General features: G+C 44.7%; 1 protein-coding gene across 1 annotated transcript in view; it reads left to right on the forward strand.

Moving 5' to 3' along the window:
* The window catches only part of FAM135B (family with sequence similarity 135 member B), a 289944-nt gene that overhangs the window by 151138 nt on the left and 117791 nt on the right, over positions 1-21015 (forward strand). The window contains exon 3 of the mRNA XM_049853854.1: positions 6399-6478. Within this exon, the coding sequence (XP_049709811.1) occupies positions 6399-6478 (80 nt within the window). The remainder of the gene's footprint in view (positions 1-6398; positions 6479-21015) is intronic.

Genomic DNA, 21015 nt, shown 5'->3' on the forward strand with positions numbered 1-21015 from the left:
CATAGGATAATCATATCAGATCACAAAATGGTGGGCAACCGCATAACACTGCGAATCATGGCCTAGCCAAGTTGATGCACATTTTGGGGGGACACAATTCAGTCCATAACACCTTCACATTGATATTTCAATATTCATTTTAAATATGAGGAAACTGAGACTTTAAGTTTTGGATTCTCAGAAATTTTAATCCATGCCTGTCTGACTCCAAAGTTCCTTCTGCTCTTGCCTCTTGGGGCTCATGTACACAAGATTGGATGTGAGATAGTTACTCGCTTTCATCCCAGTGCTCTTTGCTGACACCCATGCTGTGCTCTGCTCTCTCATGAGCCCTGAGGTACAAGGAAGCAAAGATACTTCACCTGGTCACAGCGACTTGACATCTAGATGAGAAGACAAAAAGAGAAAGACATCTATCTTAATTATCATCATTTTCATGTTCATCACCATTATAAACACTGTTTAGAATCAATATTTGTCAGGCACTGTAGTGGTTCAGAGTTCAGCTGCTAACCAAAAGGTCAACAGTTTGAATCCACCGGCTGCTCCTTGGAAACCGTATAGGGCAGTTCTACTCTGTCCTATAGGGTCGCTATGTGCCAGAATCAGCAAGAACCAATTTTGGTTTTAGGGTAAACATTTTACATGTTTTAAATTCTTTAATCTTCCTGTCAGCCCTATGAAGTACATTACTATTGTTTCTATTCCTATTTATAGGTGAAGAAGGACAGAAACGTTAGATGACTTACACAAGGTCACACAGCCAGTAACCGTTGAGAGTTTCAGAGTTCACACCCTTAGCCTCTATGCTAAATTGCCTCAGAGGACTCAAAGATTTTTTCCCCTCATCTGTAATTGCATGGCTATATCATAGAAAAACTTCACACCGCAAGTCTGCCATTTTATGTGCACCACAGGCATTCCTGAACCTTGTCCCATCCCAGAGTGTCATTTCTCTCTCACTTTCACCCCTGTTGTGGAGATGTAGGATAGATTGGATGGAGAGGATATCTATTTCACATATATCTTAGGTAATAGTAACAAAGATAATTTCTTTTTAATGACATGCAGGGTTTGAGATCAAGACAAGGGCTTTACATGCACTGTCTTGTTCATGCTTCACGATGATTCTGTGAGGCTGGTACAGGTGTCATCACCCATGAGGAAAGAGACTCAGAGGGGGAAAGTTACTAGCCTAAGTTTATTTACCTGGTAAGTGTTGGCATTGGCTTTGGGTCCTAGGCATTCCGACTCCAGAGCCTCGGCTATTGACCTTTCCACCAGAGTGATTTGTATGTTAGTTCATGGCAAAGTTCCTGGGTCAGAATGGATGTTTCATATTATACCTGATATCAAAGTGGTTATGAGAAAATGTCACAGACTTGCATTTCCGTGGTAGAATGTTATTTGCAGTTTTATAAACATTATATGTGGATTTTGAGTCACTCATAGAATTGTAGATATTGAGATTGGATCATATAACCTCACTTTTTATTAAGGAAACCTCTCTGGTTGGCATTTCATTCATTTATTCATTCATTCATTCATCCATTCATCTGTTAAGCATCGACTGAATGCCAGCTGTGTACCAGCATCATGTTAGTTGCTGGAGATACAGAGATGCATAGAACATGGCTTGTCTCCTCCAGCAGCTGGTGGTAGCCTGTATTTCTATAATCAAGTAAAAACAAATTTTTATTGGATTTTTAATTTTTTTTTCTCCTTACTGCAGTGGTAGGAGCTCTGGGGAATACAAGGTGCTTTTGAGAAAACAGAAGGAGATGCGTGAAACAACAGATGATATTAGGCAGTTAGTGATCAGGGCAAGAAGGTGATTGGGTTCCAGGTGAGGAAACAGTGAGGGGTAATTTGAGGCAAGCTAGTGAACTTTAAAGCACCTGGCCTTGCCTCCCCAACATGAGAGCTTTATTTTAGTCAAATGGTCCTGTATTTAAGGAGCCCTAGAGGTGTTTTTTTTTTTTTTTTTAGAGGTGTTAAAACAATCAACTGTTAACTGAAAGGTCAGGAGTTTGAAATCACCAGGTGCTGTGGGAGAAAGATGTGGCAATCTGCTTCCATAGAGATTTATAGCCTTGGAAACTCTATGGAGTCGCTATGAGTTAGAATCAGCTCGATGGAAGTATGTTTGGTTTGGTTTTGGTGGTCCTGTATTTTAACCCCCCAAATTTCCACTAACCAGTTAACCTCTATGAGTCATGGCTTGTATACTGTTAACATGGGGATAATCATTCCCACCTATTAGCTTTGTGTCATGAAAAGGAAATTTCAAAGCCAGTGTGTATTAGTTTCCTATTGCTGCTATAACCAAGTACCATAAATCTAGTGGCTTAAAACAACACAAAGGCATTATTTTATGGTGCTGGAGGTCAGAAATCTGAAGTGGCTCTCACTGGGCTAAAACCAACATGTCTGCAGGACTGGGTTCCTTTGTGGAGGCTCTAGGGAATAATATGCTTCCATGTCTTCTTCAGCCTCTAGAGGCCACCCACATTCCTTAGCCAATGGCCCCTTCCTCCATCTTCAAAGACAGCAATGGCTGGTGGAGTCTTTCTCATGCTGCATTGCTCTGACACTGCCTTTTCTACCTCCTTCTTTCACTTATAAGGGCTCTTGAGATTATGTTGGGCTCACTCAGATAATCCAGAATATTCTCCATATCTCAAGGTCAGCTGATTAGCAGCCTTAATCCCACCTGTGACCTTAATTCTCATTTGCCTAACATATTAACAGGTCCTAGGGATTAGAACATAGACATCTTTGAGTAGGACACTATGTTGCCTAGCATTTTATGTAAAAGGCATAGCTCAGTGCCACTTTTACAGATGGGAGTCAATATAGGCTGACTGCTTTTATTATTGTTACCCAGGAGGAGTGCTATGCAAATATAGACTACCCATAGATGCCAACACATTATCTGAAGGTTTTCACCTCCTGGTCTTAGCTTCTCTATTTCTTCTGATTGGAACTCCTTTCTCTGCGTTCTTCCACCATTTGTTTGTTTTTCAAGGACTTGATCTAAATGTTCCCTCTTCCTTCGTGTTTTCTCTGAATGAACTCATCTGGAAGCAAGTAGCTGTAAGATGGTTAAAGGAAGTCCAGATATAAAATAATATTTGTCTTGGGATTTCCCTTGCAATATTTACTGTGTTTGTGAACTTTCAAAAGCTAGACAGTGAATAAGGGAGATCGAAAAAGAATTGATGCCTTTGAATTATGGTGTTGGCAAAGAATATTGAATATATGATGGACTCCCAGAAGAATGAACAAATCTGTCTTGGAAGAAACACAGCCAGAATGCTCCTTAGAAGCAAGGATGGCGAGACTTCATCTCATCTGCTTCAGACATCTTAACAGGAGGGACCAGTCTCTGGAGAAGGACATCATGCTTGGTAAAAAAGGGGAAGACCCTCAGTGAGAGGTATTGACACAGTGGCTACAACAATGGGCTCAAACATAGCAACAATTATGAGGATGGTGCAGGTCCAGGCAGTGTTTCATTCCGTTATACAGAGGGTCGCTATGAGTGGGCATTGACTCGATGGCACCTAACAACACCAGCATGTGAGCTTGGACATATCCTATTATCTCTAGATGTTAGCTTTCTCATCTTTAAGATGGAAACCATGGTGAGTGCATCAAAGATTTGCTGTAGGGCTCAAACAATATCATATATGTCATGAAAGAACCTTGTTTATGGATTTATGATCTGTCAGAGACAAAAGGGACTTCTTAAAGGGTTCAAGCATTCTGTTTAATTAGGACAGGGCCCATATGGATTGACATACTTGAAACCGAATTCTTTTAGGAAATTCCTGGAAAACATCTGATTCCTTGAAGTAAGACTCAGGAACATCAAGTGATTTTAAGGAACAAGAATTCAGACAGAGGTTTGGAAATGGCTATAAAAGGTGTTGAATTTATAGTACCACCACCCATCTGTCAGTTTGTTGAACTGGTGTCTCGCGTGTTGCTATGATCCTGGAAGCTATGCCACTGGTATTTCAAATACCAACAAGGTCACCTATGATGGAAAGGTTTCTGTGGAGCTCCCAGACTAACAAAGACTAGGAAGAAAGCCCTGGAAATCTACTTTTCCAAATTAGCCTTTGAAAGCCTCATGGATCACAACAGAATATTGCTCAGTATAGGGCTGGAAGATGAACCTCTAGGTTGGAAGGCACTACACGATAGCCACAACAATGGTCTCAAACATGCCAATGATCCTGAAGATGGCACAGGACTGAGGACGGTTGTGTTCTGTTATACACGATGTCTCCATGAGCTGCAGCTAACTCCAAGGCAACTAATGACAATGACAACAGTGAAACATAGCAACAGAATGTGACTCCTACAGGGGGTTGCCAGACAATGAAACATACAGTCGTCTCTGAAGTTATTATCCCAGCAACCTTGCCTAGGCCTGTGGCCTTGGATAAGTAATCAGATCTCTTCTGTGACCCAATTTCTTCCCTGATGCTTTCTTTCACGGAGGATTTATGGGGAATCAAACAAGATGACACATGTGGAAGTTCCTACAAAAGGTCCTGGCACAAAGATGTTTAATAAGTCCAAGTGCTCCAACCACTATCTGGCAGGAAGGTAAGGGTAGTCCCTGGCAATCACTGACCCATCTTCTGTTCAAACCAGCCATTCGATTATTGCAGCTGAAGGGGTGGGGAACTTGTACCCCCTCACTTTGATGATGAAATTATTCAAATATACAAGTCTTTATTGTACTTACATTTAACCTAGCCAAACAGTGATTGCTCTTGCCTGAAGATAGTAAGAAACACAATATTTTGTATTTGTATAAATCAGGTTTTACCAATTATTGGCCCATGAGGATTCAGCCTGCAAACGCGTTTTATTTTGTCGACGTAGAGCTTTACCGTTACTGTTCTGGCAATGGCTGCGGCTACCGATTGTTTTTGCTGTCGGTGTTGTTGCTGTTCTTATTGCCATTGATTTGATTTAGGAGCCAATATTTTAGATTTTAAAGAGTTTTCATTGAGAACTCAAAATTTCTGTCTTCCCCTGGGAAGGGTGCAGGAAGGAGGAGTTCTAGCAATACAGAGGCAACACTTCCTGGAAGTCAGAACAGATCCCTCTTAAAATCTGCATTTTAAGAGGCAGAAACAAGTTCAGAGAAGGTATGCCGCGTGCTCAAAGTCACTCAGCTAGCAAGTGGTACCACTTGGGCTACAGCTTCGGGTCTAGAGGCCTTTCCTCTACCCTCTTCTGATCACCATATAGACACAGAAGCACGCCGCCGCCTGCCGAAGACCCCACCGAGTGTGCACAGTGAGGCTGAGTCAGCAGCTGGGCCGTCCCCAGCCGTGAGCCCAAGGAGCCCTGGAGACGATGTAGCCATGCGATTTCACCTCCAATGTACTTTGTGTTATTCCCGTTCTGATTCACAGTGAGCTTTAAACCAGGGGAAGGGAGGACAATGGGGATACCAGAAACATGCCCAGGTCTTGCAGTCAAAAGGGCTATTCTTTGGAAAACACAGATACTTTCGGCACCTGTGGGAAAGAGGGTAGATCTGGAGGGTTCAGCTGGCAGCCTGCGCGATATCCTGAAATAACGGAATTTGGGAATGGGCGTGAGCATTGAAAATGAGAGCTCAGAAGTGCACCGGGAGAAGTCTTCCGCCTTCCCCTTGGCAGTAGTGACTCAGCCGCAGTGTTTCTGACGGTGTTTGTGTTGCAACATGATGGCAGCTCAATTTATATGTGGGCTTTCCACCATGTGTTTAAAGCACCTACACGCCTGTAACTGGGTCCCTGGGTGGCACAAATGGTTTGCACTTGTCTGCTACCTAAAGATCGGTGGTTCAAATCCACCCAGAAGTGCCATGGAAGGAAGGCCTGATGACCTGCTTCCACTGAGGTTATAGCCAAGGAAGCCCTATGGAGCTCGGTTCTACTCCATAACACATGGGGCCTCCGTGAGTCAACACTGACTCAACAGCAACAGGTTTGGGTTTTTTTGTTTTGGTTTTGGTTTCTATGCCTGCAACAGTAGACTCTTCTGACTAAGTAAAGAAAATATGCACATTTCTTAAAGTGCCTGTTCATGTCCCTGTGTCTCATGACCCATCTCTTCCTTTTCTCTATTCCCCTCTCCACCAGCCTCACTCCAGCTCACACTAGCTCTCCAGTGAACTCCACTTCCTGCCTCCAGCTTTGCCCCATTCCCTTCCTCTCTCACTTTGCTGTCAGTGTCAATCTGTCTTTGATTCCAGACGATCATGTGTGCTATCTAGAAACTTCCATGACTCACTATGGCCTTCAGGATTAAATCCTGGCATTTGTAGAAGAAGCCAACAGTAAAAAGCCTGATCTTCAGTGGCCTTTTCTGTGTTCTTTTCTCAGGTATTACCAGATCTGTGTGACCTTGAAGGTGTCCTCAAGGATCCCCCACAGAGTGAGTGCCTCCATCGTTGGGCAGACAGGTGAGCAGAAGGGTGGCAGTGGGTGCTGGTCCCCCGCTGGTAACCTCTAGTCATCACTACTCCAGGGTGTAGCGGAGTACCTGGCATGCAGGGGCACTCAGTAAATTGTTTTTGAGTGCTAGATGAATGTGTTTTGGAAATAGAGACCCTCTGTTGGACGTGGCAAGGTCTGTACATTGCTGGAGGGGGAACCACTGTCCCAGGAGCAGCTGGTACTTGGGATACACTTGGCTGTGGGGGTTGGCTAAAGTCAAGTCAGGGAGGAAAAGGACGGAGACTGACATCCATAAGGGAGTTAATGGGTAACCTGTGGTCAAAGAGAATCTGCTAGTTATATAGGTGCCCAGAGGACTAGGTGAGTAGGGAGTTCCATAGCAAGTTCTATACAGAATGTGGGGTCCAAGACTGTCCCCAACTTGGGGAGAACAATTGCCAAGGACAACCCAGGGTTTTAACACTGTATTAAGTGGATATTCTGGGGTCCAGCCAATACTTAGTGTAACAGAATGTGAAGTCAGAAACTTAGAACTCATTGCATCAGTGGGAGCATAAGAGGTTACAGTAGTAAATTTGGGAGGACTGTGTGAATCAGCCAGACCTTAAGAATAAGGAGAAAGACATAGGGGTGGGAGAGAGAGAAAGTAAGAAGATAAAAAGATGACACTGTGGAAATCATACATAATTGTAGTTATGAAAGTCAGGGTGGCCCAGAGCATTATAGAAATCCAGTTCAGTAGACTTAAGAGTTGTGATAGTAGCTATGGTTCATGAGCTTCATTTGGAATTGTCCGGGCCATTAGACCACCACCATGTTTGCAAGGATATTACAGTACAGCGAGTGAGGTCACAAGCCATTTAATAGTCATAAGTTAGAGGTGTAGATGCAGTGATCTGCTTAGCTCCATCCTGGAAGAGGTGTGGACAGGAGTCGATGACTCAGGCCACGCAAGAGGACATCAAAGGAGGCTTATAATGTGTTTTACGCAAATAACACACACCTTTTGTGTTTGTTTGCTGGCTGTGCCCTCCCTCCATGAGGTGCCCTCGCAAGCACCACCATGCCAATCCTCTTCCACATGCTGCTGTTAAAAAAAAAGAAAGAAAAAAAGCATAGCATGCTTAAGAAGATACCACATGGGCGTGCGACTGGCAAACAAATGCTGAAGGTGCGCATTATTTGTATAAAAATACGGTTATTTATGGACGAACAGGCTAACTTTGACTTCTGAGATCTAGAAGGAGGAAAAGATTGCTGACCACTGCTTCTCCCCTGACTCTGGGCAAAATAAGTGTTAAGTAGTAAATAAGCCACTCTCTCCCCAGGATGTTTTTCCTGTTCTGCTCCACCCCTCTCTTTTGGGGAGAAATCAGGGATCTGAGACTGAGAAGTGGCCACTCACTCTCCTATGCCCCGTGTTGGTCCAGGGGGATTCAGGCAGCCTGAAGTTCCCTCCTTTGTTGCCCCCCTGGTTTGGGCCCCTGCTACACCCGTTTCCACCAGAGGAAGGTTCATGGAGTCCATACAAAGATCCAAAACTTTGCCCTTAGATGGCTTTGAACCCTAACATTGCCACAAACTAGTTGTGTGGCCCCAAGAATATTCTCCATGGCTGAGCTTCGTTTTGGCACCTGCAAATGAGGATAAAAATCCATCTTCCTCAGGGTTATGTTTGAGAGATTATTAATATATCCTGGACAGGGACTGCCACAAAGTAAATGTCCAATAAGTCCTACCTATTTTTTTTTTATGAAGAGTACCTGGGTGGTATAAACAGTGAAACTGCCCAGCTGCTAACTGAAAGGTTGGGGGTTTGAGTCCACCCAGAGGTGCCTCAGAAGACAGGCCTGGCGTTCTACTTAAAAAAAAAAAAAATCAGCCACTGAAAACTCTATGGAGCGCAGCACTGCTCTGACACGTATGGGGTTGCCGTGAGTCAGAATTGATTCTATGGAAACTCTTTTTTTTTTTAACATATAATTTTTAAATTTATTTTTGTTGTTCTCTTGAGAATATACACGGCAGAACATACACCAGCTCAACCCTTTCTACATGTACTATTCAGTGACATTGATTATATTCTTTGATTTGTGCAGCCATTCTCACCTTCCTTTTCTGAGTTGTTCCTCCGCTATTAACATAATCTCACTGTCCCCTGAATTTTCTATCTAATCTGTCAAGTTGCCTGTTGTCACTTTGATCACATAGAGATAGTTCTTAAAGAAGCATAATGTTGAAGGCAGATATTCTTTACTAGTTAAGCTAAACTATTGCTTGGTTTTAAGACTTCAGGGGACATCTTTAGTTTAAGGCTTAAAGATTATCTCAGGGCAGTAGTTCATCCAGTGTCCATGCTCCAGAAAGTCTAGAGTCCATGAGAATTTAAATTCTGTTCTGCATTTCCCCCTTCTGATCGGGATTCTTCTATAAGATCTTTGATGAAAATGTTCAGTAATAGTAGCTGAGCACCATCCAGTACTTCTGGCCTCATGGCAAAGGAGGTAGGTATTCATGGAGGAAATTAGCCACGTGTCCCATTGTCTTCTTCTATTTCGGACTCCCCTTCTTCCTCTATTGTTCCAGGTGAGTAGAGAACAATTCTTCTGCCTTGGATGGCTGCTTGCAAGCTTTTAAGACCCCAGGCACTACACAGTGAACTAAGAGGTAGATAAGCAGCACTGATCACGTTATTAGGTCAATCAACTGGGACCCTGGACCCTAGAAACTATATGTGTGTGTGTATATATATATACACACACACACACACGCACGCACATACTTATATATATATTTACATATATATTTTAACGAGTGGTGATATTACCTGTTCTCAGGGACAAGGCAGATGCCCAGAGGTGAGAATGGAAATCAGGTGGGACTAGCATCCTAGCCAATTGGCTACAAGCTGTCCCCAGGTTCCAGCCAAAGTACCTGCATCTCCATGTGACTCTGGACAGCACAGGCTCAGTCCCTGCCCTTTGGCCGAGCCTCTCTTGGAGCTGCCAGGCCCCAGCTGTGAGGACAGAGGGCTGATGGCCATCACAAGAGCTGGCAGAGCCCAGTGGCTTAGGGAAGTGACGGGCTTGTGATGGTGCTACGTGGAGACAAAGGAAAGAAAAATGGTATGCTATTTTAGGAAAAAAATACCTCTATTATTTTTTGTTCTCGTTGACACAGGGTAATTTTAGGGAAGTGAGTATGCCCTTGAGTTTTACACTAGCATAGTATTTAGGCCAGAGTACTAACCTGGAGGCCAGCAGTAATTTACAATTATTGTTCCCTGCCACCACTGTGGGTGAGGGGTACGTAACATTTGTGATTTCTTCTTCAAGGTGGATTTTCCAATTACAGTGAAACCTGTGAGAGCTGGAACTCCAGAGGATTACCTTGTTTTTCCAGGTCTTTCTAGTTTTCCGCCTTTGACAGGGTGCAGTCTCACCACTTCTCTATTGCTCGTTTTAGTGGAAAATATTTGAGTTTTCCTTCTCTTGACAGGTTTCCGCTTTACATAGGTTCTGGCTTTTGCACGTTTTACTGTATATAATTTCAGTTAGATATTGCTGCATTACAAATAACTCCAAGCCAGACTTAAGGGTTATCATGGATTGAATTGTGTCCCCCCCAAAAAATATGTGTCAACTCGGTTAGGCCATGATTCTCAGTATTGTGTGGTTGTGTTCCATTTTGTGATTGTAATTTTATGTTAAGAGGATTAGGGTGGGATTGTAAGGCCACCCTTACTGAGGTCACCTCCCAAGGTAAAGACAGTTTCCCTGGGGTGTGGCCTGCACCACCTTTTATCTCTCAAGAGATAAAAGAAAAAGGAAGCAAGCAGAGAGTTGGGGGACCTCATACCGCCAAGAAAGCAGCACCCAGAGCAGAGCACGTCCTTTGAACATGGGGTCCCTGCGCTATGAAGCTCCTCAACTGGGAAAAGATTGAGGACAAGGACCTTCCTCCAGAGTCGAAGAGAGAGAAAGCCTTCCCCTGGAGCCAACGCCCTGAATTTGGGCTTGAAACCTACTAGACTGTGAGAAAATATATTTCTCTTTGTTAAAGCCATCCGCTTGTAGTATTTCTGTTATGGCAGCACTAGATGATTAAGACAGTGGTTTTAAACGATGATGATTTATTCCTTCTCGATTATTCTTGTTTTTGGAGTTAGCTGGGCTTGGCTGGGCTCATCCATGCAACTGTTTTCGTCTGAGAGCTCAGCTAAAGCTGAAACGACAGCAATTCCACGATGTCTTCTCTCACATGTCTGATCTGCTGGTTGCAGTGGCTGGACTGACTGAGAGATGGCTGTGGGCATCAGGCTGATGTGGAGATACCCTCTTTTCTCCCCAGCTGAGCTCCTACAAGGCAGCTCAGTACACCACGAGTGAGAAGGTAGAAGACCTCAGGCCTCTTAAGGGCTAAGTACGGGGTCTTGCTCTCCACATTCCATTGGTCAAAGCAAGTCTCAAGGCCAGCCCTGCTTCAGGAGAGGGGGATAGGCCCCCTTCTTCATGGGATGTCGTCAAGGCAGCCATTGGCAGATAGTCACCCCAGCATATTTTCCACTATCTGCATGTGTTTCTGAGAAAATGAAAAAAAAAATTTTTTTTTGGCAATGGAGTGTGATATATTGACAAGGGATAAAAACAAAAACAGAAGGATTGAGAAGACTTGGGGTCTAATGATATCTCTGACTCTGATTAGTTGAGAGGATTTGTTGGCATAGGACGTGAAGGCTCTTTTGTTGTATTCCTGTTACTGTCCAGTCAATTCTCACTCATAGCAACTGCCCCATAGGGTTTCCAAGGAGCAGCTGGTGGATTCGAAACGCTGACCTTTTGATTTCAGCAAAGCTCTTAATCACTATACCGCCAGAAGCCCTGGTGACGCAGCGTCTAGAGCTGCAGCGAGCTATGGCTGCTAACCAAAAAGTCGGCAGTTCAGATCCACCAGGCGTTCCGTGGAGACCCTATGGGGCAGTTCTCCTCTGTCCTATTGGGTTGCTATGAGTTGGAGTCGACTCAAAGGCAATCGGTTTTTGTTTTCTTGGTTTGTTCTATTCATCTGTAAAATAGAATAGAAAATGGCTGCTACATCTGGAGAGTCAATATTCAGTGGTGGTGCGGACCTCAGGGTCTGGGCTTCCCAGATTCAAATCCTACTTTGCCACTTCTCAGCTGTGTGGTTCTAGTAAAGTTACTTAATCTCTTTGTTTTTTTCAGGTTCCCTATCTAAAAATGTGATGGTAGACAATACCTACCTCGTAGTTTTGTTATAAGGATTAAATGAGTTATACAAGGGTGATAGTCTGAGTAATGGCTTTCCAAAGATGTCTATGCCCTCATCCCTGGGGCCTTTCAACTGGTGAATGTAATACCTGACATGCTAAAAGGAATTTTGCAGATGTGCTTAAATTAAGGAATTTGAGATGGGAAGATTGTCCTGAATTATTCTGTTTTACGGATTTGAATTGTATCCTCCAAAAAGATAAGGTTGAAATCTTAACTTCTATGCATGTGAACATGACCTTGTTTGGAAATAGAGTCTTTGAAAATGTTATCAATAGACATGAGGTCATACTGGAGTAGGGTGGGTCCTAATCCAATATGACCTGTCTCCTTAAAAAAGAGAAGATACACAGAGGGGGAGACAGAAGAAGGCCGCCAGGTGATACTGCAGCTGCCAGCCACAGAATGCCTGGAAGCTGGGAGAGAGGGAAGTGACAGTTTCTCCCTCAGAGCTTCAGGAGGAGTCAATATGGCTGACACCCTGATCTCAGACTCCCAGCACCCAAAGCTGTGAGATAATAAACTTCCGTTCTCCCAGGAAGCTAGTACATCCAGTTGGGCTCAGTGTAATCACAAGGGCGCTTATGAGAGGGAGGCAGGGGAATCTTAGTCATAGGAGATTCAGTGATGGAAGCGAGAGGCTGGGGTGAAGTGAGGAAGGGGCCACCAGCCAGGGAATGCAGGTGGTGCCTAATGGGTGAAAAAGCAAGGAACTGGCCTCTCCCTCAGAGCCTCCAGAAGGAACCAGCCCTGTTGATGCCTTGGCTCTAGCCCAGTGAGACAGATTTGGCATGCTGACCTTCATCCAGAACTGGAACATAGTAATTATGTGTTGGTTTAAGTTACTAAGTCTGTGGTCATTTGTTACAGCCCCAATAGGAAACTAATAAAGTGAATAAAGTGCTCAGGATGGTGCCTGGCACGTAGTAATCTCATAATAATTTAGCTAGAATAAGTGTTATTGTGCATAGAGTGGATGGTGCAAATAGTTAACGCCCTCGGTTGCTAACCAAAAGATGGTGGTTCCCGAGGTGCCTCAGAAGAATGGCCTGGTGGTCTACTTCTGAAAAAAATCAGCCATTAAAAATTCTATGGAGCACAGTTCTCCTCTGAAACACATGAGGTCACCAGAAGCCAGAGTCACAGCAACACATCGGTGGTTCATTGTTTACTTGGCAGTATTCTGTCCTACCCTGGTCCCTGGGAGACATGTGGACGAGAGGCTGCCTCCCTGCCTGGGAGAAGCTCGCAGTCTTGTGGGAGAGACAGAGAAGGGCTCAGATAAATACAACAGCCAAAGGAAGTGGGGTGACTATGGACACAGCAGTGGGGCCATGCCAGGAGCTGGGCGGCTCAGCTGCAGAGAAGGGCCTGTGGACTGAACCTGGCAGAATGAGAGGCTGGCCCTGCAGACAAGGGTGGGGAAGGTGCTTGAGGCAGAGGGTGGGTGGTAAGAGCTCTGGAGTGGCTGGTGATGAGGAAGGGGCTGAGAGGAACACCAGGGCTATAGGCCAGAACGTGTAGGAGATTTTGTGTCATACTGAGGAGACTGGCACAGCCAGACAACACGAAAGCACCGTGACAACACACAGCCAGGGCTGTTCAGACGCCAGGTGCCATCTCACCAATTAAGGGACAGAATTATGTGTTTTTGTTCTATTTTTAAATGTGTCAGTTCTCAGCCACATTCTATGGAAGCATGCCTTAATTATGTAGACGTTTTAGATCCTACTTGTCTAGATGTAAGGAGCCCTGGTGGTGCAGTGGTTAAAGTGCTTGGCTGTTAACCAAAAGGTCGGCAGTTCGAACCCGCTGGCTGCTCTGGGGGAGAAAGATGTGCCAGTCTGCTTTCGTAAAGGTTTACAGCCTTGGAAACCGTACGGGGCAGTTCTCTTTCCTCTCGTGGGGTTGCTAGGAGTCAGAATCGACCTGACGGCAGCGCTGTTGGCTTGCCTAGATGTAAATCAATTTCTGATTGAATTTTTCAAGCTAGATGTTTGTGGTTAGAGTATGTGAATTAAAAAAAAAAAAAACCAGCAGTAATGATTCCCCATGTATAAAGGCAGGCAAACACTGCTTTCTTTTTTCAATTCTTTTTTTAAAAAGTACCCTGAGGAAGATTTCTCTGGAGACTGATGGTTCGCTCTTGTTTGAGTTAGCTGTGCATCTGGTGGAATGAGGGATTATGACAGGTTCTGAGCTCAGGATGCTTAGGAAGTCTCCTCTCCTGGGTGTTCTAGAAAGATCTTAGCATTACAGAACACACAGGTGAACAAGTTAGTACACAAGTATGAATATACATGTGTATGTAAAAAAAACGATTTCAAGTATCTATCCTGTTCTGAAATGTATACACTGAACTTTCTGAACTTTAAGCTTGTCAGCCACATGTATGACTTTTTGATCCAAACCAACATTTATCTCAATTCAACAAACTTTTCAGATGCCTCCTACAAACCAAAGTATTAAAAAACAAATAAACACACACATAAAAAACAAAAAGCACACCAGTTGCCGTCAAGTTGACTCCTACTCATGGTGACCCCATGTGTGTCAGAGTAGAGCTGTGCTCCACAGGGGTTTTCAATGGCTGGTTTTTCAGAAGTAGATTGTCAGCCCTTTCTTCCAAGGTGCTGTTTGCACCACCAAGGGACACCTAGATAGTGTTGGTTGTTGTTAGGTGGTGTTGAGACAGTTCTGACCCACAGCCACCCTGTGTACGACAGAACGAAACGCTGCCCCGTCCTCTGCCATCCTCACTATCTTTGCTGTGTTTGAGCCCATTGTTGCAGCCACTGTATCGGTCCATCTCTTTGAGGGTCTTCCTCTTTTTTGCTGACCCTCTGCTTTGCCAAGCATGATATCCTTCTCCAGGGACTAATTCCTCCTGATCACATGTCCAAAGTATACAAGATGAAGTGTCGCCTTCCTTGCTTCTAATGAACATTCTGGCTGTACTTCTTCTATGCCCTGAGAAATATAGAGATGAATGCTAGTTTGATATGCTCGAGTGTGGTGGGAGAAGGTCCTCTAAGTAGAACAGTAGATGCAAGGATGAGCTCTGATAAAAGTCCCTCCAGGAGCACAAGAGAGGAGGCCACCCATCTGGGAAGAAGAGTGATTGAGAAGGAGAGCGGCCCGGGAGATTTCCCAGGAAAAGGCTTATATAGTCTGAGTCCTACAGGGTTTAGCTAATTAAAATGAAAGGGCTAAGGCATCCAGTAGGAGAAAACCAAAAAAAGAAATTGAAAACCATAATTATGCTTGCTTCAAAAGCTAGTTTACATTTCTTCTCTCTTTTCACCTGAGCTTGAGGCTACAAATAATTCATATGTCCATGGCCGTGAATAAATCTTAAGTGTACTTACCAAAAAAAAAAAAAAAAAACCAATTGCCGTCGAGTCGATTCCAACTCATAGTGACCCTATAGGACAGGGTAGAGCTGACCCATAGGGTTTCCAAGGAGTGGCTGGTGGATTTGAACTGCTAACCTTTGGTTAGCAGGCAAATGCTTAACTACCGTTCCACCAGGGTACTTAGCCTTGGCTAGCTCCTTCCACCAACATGGTGCTATGCAACAGATTTTGCAGTCTCTTCCTACCTGGAGATGTTAAACAGCAACAATAACAAAACTCATTTTTCCTTAGCTGGATGGTCAACTAAATCAGATTTTGATGGAAATGTTCAAGCTTACTGAGGCTGCGGTGAAAGATTAAGGCACAAAACAGGCACCTGCTAGTCATTGCTCATCAAAGCAGGAGAAAAGATAATGAACCCAGTGAATTGTGCAAACGTGGAGAAATTGCCATGATTAGTTTTCGTAATGTTTTGAGAGGTGATTTCCATTTCCATTAAGTAGAAGCCTTCAAGAGTTTCACCATGTAGCAGGTGGAGCAGAGACATTTATTCTTCAAATGAGTCAATCTGATTTCTTTTCAGGGTCCATTAGCATACACCTAAATATTAACTATGGCTGTTTTCATGGAGAATAACAGCCAGGTGCTCTAAGAACCTGGCTGGGGCGGAGGAGGGCTGCTCAGGGATATAGGATAGACTTCCCTGAATAAGCAAAGCGGTTAAAGGAAGCTTTTCCATCTGCTCGACTTCTACCCGAGCCAAGGCAGTTAAGTCAGAAGACCAGGGGAGCCTACCTCTGACTCCTCGTACAGACCAGGAATCACAGTTTTCCAGCTCTCCAGGGACCCAGCCTTCTTGGGACCAAACCCAGAACTGTCCGTTTATCCTTTGCCCTGATAACTGCATCTTAAAGCTTGCTTGACCTCCACAGCCCTCTTTCCAGAAGCTTCTTTCCATCTCCTGTGCTGTCATGATCTTCATACCTCTCAGCCTCTGCTGTTGCTGTTCCTTCTACTTTGAATGCCTATCCCTTCCTTCCCCAGCCTTCCACTCCTCTAGGCCCACCAGACTGGCAGGAAGAATTTCCAGTCTTCAATGACCAGGTTATCTATGGGTCTTCCCTTAGCAATCTCTGGGAACAGTTAATAATCTCTTATCTGAGCATCCTTAACACTACCTGTGTACACCTGGCATGTACCCCTCCCCCAGTCCTCCCCTTTTCTGTGTCCTCCCTGCCCCCACCACCCCATTTCAGGGGGCTTTCAGATGCCAGAGCCTGGGGCTTTGCTCTGGAGGACCACCTAGAAGCTACTGGGAGCATTCTACCCAAGCTGTAGAGAACTGAAAGTTCTTAGGAGTGTAACCCACACCCACACTCCCACCCTGACCCTGCCATGAGCCAGTGATCAGCAGCTCAAGTGAGTGGAAGCCCAGAAGTCCTGTCTGAGGATGGGATAATGCTGAGGTGGAACTCACCCCCAAAGTCTGCTGCAGGAGCAACCGAAGCAGCTGGAGAAAGGAAAGCAGAAAGACAGAGCATCAGGGCTTCTGATGGTATCCCTTGACCAAGAAATCCATCCACACTCTAGCTAGAACTACAGTTGGGCTAATACATTTTCTTTCTTGTTGAAGACAATTTGAGTTGATCTTTCTGTGACTGGGAACAGCTCTATTATGGATATAAACTCCCCTAACTTCCCTCTGATGTTAAAGCAAGTGTCTTTGAAGACAAAAGAGTAGACAGCATGATCTTCTAGGGTCCACCCTACTTCAAGAATCACCAGTCTAAGTCTCAGAAGGACCCATCAGACATCCTTAAAGCTCAATTTGTTTAGGGACATTGTTTAGTTGTGGGCATCTCCTTGATAATTTTCTCTAGCCAGCCCATTCCGCCTCTCTAAAAGCCAAGGGCTGTCTTTGAATCCTTGTCCCACAACTACCTGGCTAGGATCATCTCACAGGCCTTACGTGCTGTTAGAAACCAGCCAGGGCATCTGGCCTTTTACATCTCTGCTCCTCTGTTACAGTCTTTGGGGAGTGGATTGCTTTTGATCATAAAATGCACACATCGAGAATGTATTTGACACCAAAGGTAGAGAGAGAAAAGTAATCCCGTGATCTCACCATCTAGACGTCACATAAGCATTTAGGGCATTTAGTGGATTATCTTTTTATTTGTTTTCCCTTTTTGTACCCCCTCTTCTCTCTCTATTTTTTTTTCTTCTCTCTCTCTCACTCCCTCTTGTTCTTTGTCTGTGTTTGTTGTATATGTATGTATAAAAATTTCAAACCTTTTGCTCTCAACTCAATTCCAACTCAGTGATCCTATAGGACAGAGTAGAACTGCCCCCATGGGGTTTCCAAGGAGCATCTGATGGATTCAGATTGCTGACCTTTTTGGTTAGCAGCCGAGCTCTTAACCACTAAACCACCAGGGCTCCATATATATATATATATATATATATATATATATATATATATATATATATATAAAATACACAAAACTAAGATCATTCAGCAGACTATGCATTTTAAAAAATATTTCTTATGAATTTGTAGATATTTCATTAATTATACTTAGAATGAAACCTTTTTTAACCCTCTCATAGCTTTTTTTTTTTTTTCATAGCTTTCCACTTACAGGATATAGAATGATTTATTTAACCATTTTCGTAACTATTCAACAGTGTGATTTCAATCTCATTTCTTGTAAATAATGGTTTGATGGGCTTTGTCTGCCTAAGTTTTGTCTGGGCCTTTGCCTGTTGCCTTAGGAATGCCTTTGATTACTCAGTGGGACAATTGGTATGCACATAGCATGGTCAGTGGATAGAACCTGGTCAGTGGGTATGTACACAGCCTGGTCAGTGGGTATACATAGAACCTGGTCCGTGTGTATGCACACAGCCTGGTTAGTGGGTATGCGTAGAACCTGGTCAGTGGGTATGCATAGAGCCTGGTCAGTGGGTATGCATAGAGCCTGGTCAGTGGGTATGCATATAGCCTGGTCATTGAGTATACATAGAGCCTGGTCAGGGGTACGTATACAGCCTGGTCAGTGGGTATACATATAACCTGGTCAGGGAGTATGCACACAGCCTGGTCAGTGGGTATGTACACAGCCTGGTCAGTGGGTAGGCGTATAGTCTGGGCCATTGAGTATGATATAGCCTAGACAGTGGGTATGCATACAGGTGACCTTTCGAGGCTCCATTCTCCACTAAGCCTTGCCATACTCTGAGTCTAAATATAGCTATTTTGATCTAACCGGTTTCAGCCAACTTGTTTGTTCAGATTCACGCTAATGTCAGCTGGCTCTGCGTGTGGCATTCTGTGAAAGCTTCCAAATAGCAAACAGCAGAGAGCTGTGAAGTGTTGCAGATCGTGAGAGCATGTCGCAAGGCCTGGAGGTGCAGAGTCCAGCTGGCAGGTTGCCGAGCCTCCAAAGTCACTCCTGGCCGAGGGCAGGCAGCGCGGCATAAGGGGAAATGGACTGGGGGTGGGAGACGTGAGTTTGATCTTGGCTTCATCCTCACGGTTAATCATGCACATTTGCTTCCTCTGCCTTGAGGCTGAGAAGCCCTGGTGGCACAATGGTTAAGTGCCCGGCTGCTAACCAAAAGGCCAGCAGTTGGAACCCACTGGGCAGTTTAACCCACCCGGCACTCCATGGGATAAAACACCTGCGGACCTGCTCCCATAAACAATGTTGTCGTTAGGTGCGGTAGACTCTGTTCCAACTCATAGTGACCCTGTGGACAACAGAACGAAACACTGCCCAATCCTGTGCCATCCTTACAATCGCTGCTATGCTTGAGCCCTTCGTTGCAGCCACTGTGTCAGTGGGTAGAATACAAAACCAAAAACCAAACCCATTGCTCTGCCAAGTCGATTCCGATTCATAGCAACCCTATAGGACAGGGAAGAAGTGCCCTGTGGGGTTTACAAGGCTGTATATCTTTACGGAAGCAGACTGCCACACCTTCTCCTGTGGAGCAGCTGGTGAGTTCAAACTGCTGACCTTTCAGTTAACAGTTGAGCGCTTTAATCACTGTGCCACCAGGGATCCTCTTGTCAAGAATATAGCCTAGGAAATCCTATAGGGCAGTTTTACTCTGTTACATGGGGTCCCTATGAGTCAGTCAACTTGATGGCACCCAACAACAACAGCCTTGATGTTGGACTCCTTGAGAACCTAGGTTAGCAGGATCTCAGACAAGTCTCTCTAAGCCTTAGTTCCCTCATTTGTAAAGTACGAATGCTAAGTTGGATTTCCCAAAACCAAGTTCAAATTTGTTAAATGGAGCCTGTCCCTTGTGTCTTAGTTGCCTAAGGCTGCCATACAAAATACCACAAAGTGGGTGACTTTAAAGGACAGACATTTATTTTCTCACAGCTCTGGAGGCTAGATGTCCAAATCAGGGTCTCAGCCGTGTTGATTCCTTCTGGGGCCTTTGAGAGAAGAGGTGCTCCATGACTCTGTCCTAGTTTCTGGTGGCGGCCAGCAATCCTTGGCGTTCCCTTGCTGCTTATAGATGCATCTGTGTCTTCTGTCACATGGCATCTGCCTTCCCCTCTGTCTGTGACTCTGTTTCCATGTCTGCGCTTCTCTTTTATAAGACACCTCTCAGAAGGGATTAGGAAGAGGACCCAGTATGATTTCTTAGCTCAAATGATAACATCTACAAAGGAAAACCTTATTTCCCCCAACAAGGTCATATTCACCGGAGCAGGGGTTAGGCCTTCACATCTTTTTGGAGGACTCAGTTCAATCCATAACACCTTGGAGTTAGGAGAAAATGAAAGTTTAAAGAAAGAAAGAAGCCAGAAATTAGAGATAGACCAGTTGAGACCACTGAGTCCTCATTCAAAGGAAACCTGTCCTAGATGTTTACTGCTGTCAGGAGACCAAGAGACATCAGGACAAGTTGTTCCATGAACCTTCCCTGGATTGCTTCTCTGCTGATGTAAATCCTGGTCGCCCTCCAGTCATCACTGATTTTCCTCTTCAGAATCATTTAGTGGTCGCCACCCTAGCAAGCACAGTAGAATACATATTTGCTTCCTCGCCTCGGTCCTCTCTGCCACGAGCATAGAGGCTTTGACTCTCCAGCACAGGCTGATTGACACCAGGGGCTTAGTGACTACTTAATGGCATGGAACTCCCCTGCAGAGTTCTGCCATAGCTGTGGTGTGTCTCTTGGAGAGGCAGCACAGAGGTGTTCAGACCTCATCCAAGGGCTCTAGACGTTTATATGTTCTTCACACAGTGTTTTGACTACAGGTTTGGCCTGATGTAACATTTGTAACCAGCTCAGCTTTCTGAGTGTGGTTCTCTCTCCTGATTCAGCTGACCATCTACCCTGCTTCAGGGAATCTGGTGGGCTAGTGGGTACATATTAAGGTCCCTGGGGGTGCAAATGGTTTGTGATCAGCTACTAACCTAAAGGTTGGTGGTTCGAACCCACGCAAGAGCACCATGGAAGAAAGGCCTGGCAATCTGCTTCCAAAGGTCACAGCCGTGAAAACCCAAAGGAGCACAATTCTTCTGGGCACACGTGTCTGCCCTGAGTCAGAATCTACTCGATGACAAACTAATAACAAGCAGAAACAGGGTTCCATGACAGTTCTAAACCCGGGCATCCTGATTGCAGAGGCTGAGAAAACGGACAGCAAGAATCTACCTCTTTTGAGAAGTGACATGCAGAGTTTTGATTGGCATTAGAAGAGGCCCTGGTGCTGCTAGCTGAGCTGATACTATATTAAAAGAGAGCGAGAGAGAGGTGATTTCCTACACAAAGGAACACCCAGCTGGAAGTGTCGGCTGAGGGAACAAGGACTGAACGTCCAAAGGAAAACCAAGCTGATGCTGGGTAATGAGAGGCTGGGCAGGAAGG

Source organism: Elephas maximus, chromosome 15 (genome assembly GCF_024166365.1).
Source record: "Elephas maximus indicus isolate mEleMax1 chromosome 15, mEleMax1 primary haplotype, whole genome shotgun sequence".
Classification (NCBI taxonomy): domain Eukaryota; kingdom Metazoa; phylum Chordata; class Mammalia; order Proboscidea; family Elephantidae; genus Elephas; species Elephas maximus.